Source organism: Tupaia chinensis, unplaced genomic scaffold (genome assembly GCF_000334495.1).
Source record: "Tupaia chinensis unplaced genomic scaffold, TupChi_1.0 Scaffold000201_1, whole genome shotgun sequence".
Taxonomy (NCBI): Eukaryota; Metazoa; Chordata; class Mammalia; order Scandentia; family Tupaiidae; genus Tupaia; species Tupaia belangeri.
The window spans coordinates 1771800-1777407 of record NW_006159676.1 but is presented as its reverse complement, the minus strand read 5'-3'; the positions used below and the strand labels follow the sequence as shown (position 1 = coordinate 1777407).

General features: G+C 58.2%; 1 protein-coding gene across 1 annotated transcript in view; it reads right to left on the bottom strand.

Annotated features, from left to right (window-relative positions):
• Nucleotides 1-5608, bottom strand: part of ELL (elongation factor for RNA polymerase II) — a gene marked incomplete in the record, with an annotated part of 75079 nt that overhangs the window by 7676 nt on the left and 61795 nt on the right. The window contains 1 exon segment of the mRNA XM_014587319.2: nucleotides 497-593. Within this exon segment, the coding sequence (XP_014442805.1) occupies nucleotides 497-593 (97 nt within the window).

Sequence of the window (5608 nt, the reverse complement as noted above, 5' to 3'; positions counted from 1 at the left end):
GCGGCAGCCAGGCCCCCCAGGTCCCCCAGTTCCCGGAATCCCAGCCACTGCCACGTGCAGGACCCGAGCTGGCCACAAGGGGGCGCCTGGACACCAGGCCAAGCCCAGGCTGGAGCGCGGCACCTGCCAGGCCTGATGGGGTCCGCACCCACATACCCCAGCAAGGGCGGACCCGGCGTCCCCGTGTCAGAGGGCAACCTTGGGGTGGGTCTGCAGAGCCTGTGCATTCTCAGCATGGTCCCCCGCCGCGGCCTCCCTCCAAGTCAGGGCACAGGGGGACCCCCACAGCCCCAGGCTCCGCCTTGGAAGGAACCTGGGCTCCCCGAGCCTGGGCTGACACGGGGCAGCTCTTCCATAAGCAGCTGCAAGGAGCCCGTGAGGCAGGCGCTGTGCACAGGGTGCTCCCACAGGCCTGGAGGGCAGGGGCCCGGGACGCAGGCCGGCCCCTGGCTGCGGGCGTGCACCCCTCCCCACTGTCACCCCGTGCCCGTCCTACCTGAGGGGGCGAGGCCGAGCGCCCATGCTCGCCTGGAGGACTGGAGGCGGCAGGCTCCGCGGGGAGGCTGCCCGAGCTCGGGGGCTGGCACAGCTTCCTGCAAAACGGGGCAGACCTGGGTCAGGGCTCCACAGCAGCACCCACGGGGCACCCAGCCCCAGCACGCACTGAGCCCGGGGAGCTCTGCAGGGCCAGGACCTGCTCCCAGAGCCAGAGCCAGGCCGAGCACCCTGGGGGTGCGGACCGCCCGTGGGAACACACCACCGAGGTTGTAGCGCTGGAGGGCGCCCCCGCTCAGTGGCCTCCTGCACCCGAGGAGGGCCAGCTGGCCTCACCCGCATGCCTGTCACCACGGAGACCAGGGTCACAGCAAACTGACCACACTGCAGGGAGATAAGGGCACCGGCACCACTGCTTCTTTTAAAAATTATTCTATTGAGACTAGCAGTTGGCGAAACGGCTATGTCGCTGGACTCCCATGTAATTGACTGGGGTTCGCGTCCCGGACCCGGTGGCTTAAAACTCACGCCGGGCGCGTGTGCATGCGTGCCCAAGATCCCGAGAGGAGAATGTAGGAGAAGGGATTGCGGCGTGGCCATCTCCCCTGGGGGGTGATTTATTCCTTTCTGTCTCTGCCTTTATCATGAAATATTAAAAAAAATATTTTATTTAACTTTACTTATTCATTTATTATTTTAATTTGACCAGAGAGGAACAGAGAGAAAGAGGCAAAGTGAGAAGGCAAGCTGCCGGGTCTGGGACTCGAACCACTGTTGGCCATATAGGACTCTAGTGCCCTCGACTACCACACCACCTGCCAGCCCCTGTTTATTTTTTAGAATTATTCATTCAATTTTTTATTTATTCATTCATCCATTTTAATTTGACCAGAAAGAGAAAAGGGAGGGGAGGGAAAGTGAGAAAGCAAGCCACCAGGTCTGGGACTTGAATCATGGTTGGCCATGTGGGAGTGTCCAGCACCTTAACCACTACAACACCTGCTGGTCCCTGTTTTGTTTTGAAATAATTATTTTATTTAACTTTATTTATTTATTTTTGTTTGAGAGGTTTTTGCTACAGGGCGCGTGCACTCGCCAAACACAGAGAGAGAGAGAGACAGAGAGACAGAAAGCGAGAAACCACCCCCCAGGGGGGATGGCCACGCCACAATCCCTTCTCCTCCATTCTCCTCTCGGGATCTTGGGCACGCACGCACACGCGCCCGGCGTGAGTTTAAGCCACCAGATCTGGGACTCGAACAGCGGTCAGCTACATGGGAGTCCAGTGACATAGCCATGACACTAACTGCTGGTCCCTTATTTATTTATTTTAATTTGACCAGAGAGGGACAGAGAGCTAGAGAGAGAGAGAGAGAGAGAGAGAGAGAGAGGGAAAGTGAGAAAGCAAACCACCAGGTCCAGGACTCGAACCGTGGTCACACATGTGGGAGTCCAGTGCCTTAACCACCGCGCCGCTTGTCCACGCCTGCCGTATGTTTAAAGGCAACTAACTGTTCATTGGGCTAAAGAGGCTTAGGGCAGTGACCTGAGACCTACGAGAGGGCTGAGTGGGCCTGGCCCGCAGGGAGTGGCCTGCCCAGGGCTAGAGGGGTGGCCACTGCAACTGAGCAGACGAGGCCAGCGATGGGGGAAGAGGAAGAGACGCTCCAAGGTGAGCCCTAAGAGGCTCGAGAAGCTGAGGGAGGCCAGATTTAGGGCAATGAGGGGACACGTTTCAGCCGTTCTCTGGATCAGCCTCAGCTCGAAGGCCCGAAGGGTGAGGCCCTAGGGGCCCAAGGGTGGAAAGAACCCACACGTCCATCAGTTGGCAAATGGAAGGACAGAATGTAGCGTTATCCACACGGTGGAATATTACTCAGCCATGAACAGGAACGGAACACCAACACATGACGCTGAGTGAGAGAAGCCAGACACCAAAGGCCACAGGGTGTGGGGCCCGCGGATGTGAAATGTCCCCAACAGGCAGGACCACCGAGACAGGGAGCAGACCGGGGGTCTCCAGGGGCTGGGGAGGGGGGCTGAAGTCTCCTGTAAGGGGATGAGAATGTTCTGGAACCAAACATAACTGATTGTTGCACATTGGTGAACGTGCCAAATGCCACAGGCCTGCTCATTTTACACAGATGAGGTGGGCTGGCCCTGTAGCACCGAGGTTAAATGCCATGCATGCGGACGAGATCGGACGTGGCTGACTGCAGTTCGAATCCAGTCCCTGGCAGTTTGAAAACCACATCAGAAAGGGGCCAGCAGGTGGCGTGCTGGTAAGGCGCTGGCCTCCCACCTGACCAACTGTAGTTCGAATCCTGGACCTGGTGGCTTGACAATCTGAGAAGGTGTGAGTGTGTGTGTGTGCCCAAAGTCCTGGGAGAAGAGAGAAGGGGTTGCGGTGGGGCCATCCACCTGGGGGATGCTTTCTCCCTTTTCCTCTCACTGTCTCTGTCTCTCTCTGGCAAGTGCATGCACCCTACGGCGAAAGACAGAGAGAGAGAGAGAAAGAAAGAAGAGACAAAGAGAGAAAGATGGGGCCCCAGCAGGTGGTGTGGTGGTTAAGGTGCTGGACACTCCCGCATGGCCGACGGTGGTTTGAGTACTGGACCTGGTGGCTTGCTTTCTCACTTTCCCTCTCTCTCTGGTCAAATTAAAATAAATGAAGGACTAAATAAAATTAAAAAGAAAAAAAAAGAGAGAGAGAAAGAACGAACACGATGTTAGGACCAGCTGGTGGCGCGGTGGGAACCACACTCTACAAACGCTGGAATGTCACGAAGAGTCCCGGGTTCGAGTCCCAAGGCGTCCCTGAACAGGCTGGCTGGGACCAGGGGGTGGGAAAGACTGCGGGAGCTGTCTTTCCGGCTCTCACATGAGAGAAGGAAGAAACGGAAAAACAAACCACACTGCGGGGAAAACAACGGGGAAGACGGCTCCAGGACCAGCGATAGCGGGAGAGGAGATGGGACAGCCGACAACGGCGGGCCTGCGCCGCGGGCGCAGGGCGAGGCGGGGTCGGGAGGAAGGGCGAGGACGACCTGCAGACCCTGGGCGGTGGCGCCGGCCTGGCGCACCTGCCTGGCTGTTCTGAGGCCGTGCAGGTGAGCACAGGGCCCGGTCAGGAGGCCTCTGACCCGGGGGTCAGGACTTGGAGGCAGAGGATAGTTTATGTGTCTTTTGCCTGGACAACCGCTGAGTCCGTGTGACTGTCACCCAGGCACCAGGACACGGCAGGTGGACTTCTCAGGGCCTTTCCCAGAGGGGCATTCTGGGAGCTGTGCCCCTTAGCAGCCGGGAGGGAGCGATGGGGACAGCAAGCCGTCACCTGCCCTGGGCACAAGGGGTGTCATGTGGGAGGGGAACGGCTTAATCAGAGGAGGCAGGGATCTTGGGGACACCCCCGACCCAATAACAGTGACAACAACCAGACAGCCAGAGCAAGCCAGGGTGGATGAGACAGATCAGAGGGCCCTGAGCAGAGGAAGCAACCGCGCAGCCATGGTACGGGGTGTATGGGGTCCCCACGCCCCGGCCTGGATCGCTGTACCGGGACAGATCTGTTGAAACCACTGAAATGGCCCCAGGCCTTTTTTTTGAGAGTTTTTTCTTTTTTTTGCTATAGGGCGGGAGCCCTCGCCAGACAGAGAGAGACAGAGAGACAGAAAGTGAGAAATCACCCCCCGGGGGGATGGCACGCCGCAATCCCTTCTCCTCCATTTTCCTCTCGGGATCTTGGGCACGCACATGCACGCACCCGGTGTGAGTTTTAAGCCACTGGGTCCGGGACGCGAACCGCGGTCGACTATATGGGAGTCCAGCGACATAGCCATGATGCTAACTGCTGGTCCCTCCCACACCCTCCAGGCCAAACTGTTTTTGTCTCTTGCTGTGAGTGAGGCCATGTTCAAGAATTCTCAAGAAAGGGTTTTTGGGGCGAGGAAACAAAAAACAGCGTGGGTGGGTACCCCGCAACCCTCATGTGGTTATGGGCATTGGGGTGGCGACTCTGACCCCAGACTTGGTGGGCGACAGCCCCCAGGACCCCAGAGAGAAGCCATGTGCGCTCTGGCTTGCTCCAGCCTTGCTGGTCATTCAGAGGAAACGCGGGCTTTGAATCGAGACCTGGGGGTGGCCGGGTCTCTCCCACCAGTGAGGGGATGCCAGGCCAGAGGACTTTCTACCAAGACCATGTCCTGTGCCAGCCTCCCAAGGGGACCCAGGACTACCATGTGGTGGGCTCCTCCAGTTCAGGCATGGCTGAGGGACCCCGACGGAGGCCACATGGGGCTGGCCTGCAGGGTGGGGATGTGGGCGCACACACGGCCCCGGGAGGCCCCGCTCTGCTCTGCTGCACGCCCAGCCCACTCCACACACCTGCAGACAGCGACAGCCCCAGGTCATCAGGAAGGGCCTCAGCGCCCGGGCCTGCTCTGAGCCCTCCCCTCATGGCTGGGTCCCAAGGAAAGGCCACCAGAGTGGGGGAAAGCGAGAAATCACCCCCCAGGGGGGATAGCCACATCACAATCCCTTCTCCTCCATTGTCCTCTGGGATCTTGGGCACGCACGAATGCACACACCCAGCTTGAGTTTGAAGCTGCGGGTCCAGGACTCGAACTGCAGTTGGCCATGTGGGAGTCCAATGCCTTAGCCACCATGCCACCTGCTGGCCCTGGGGATGTGTTTAATTAACGCTGCCCAATCACCCTGTGGGAAGTCTGCTTTGTCTGGCTTCTCTCCAGAAGATCTTTGTGGATTTTTTTTGTGAATCATTTCACTTGGGACCAGTAGTTGATGCAATGGCTGTGTCTCTGGACTCCCATGTAGTCGACTGTGGTTCGAGTCCCGGACCCGGTGGCTTCAACTCATGCTGGGTGCATGTGCGTGCATGCCCAAGATCCCGAGAGGAGAATGGAAGAGAAGGGATTGCGGCGTGGCCATTCTGTCTGACGAGCGCATGCACCCTATGGCAAAAATCTCTCCAAAAAAATAAATAAATAAATAAAAATAAGAGGGCTTCTGCAGAGGCCCGGGGACCCGCCCACATTTCGGGAGGAGTCTTTCTTTTTTTTTTGGAGAGGTTTTTGCTATAGGGCGGATGCGCTCG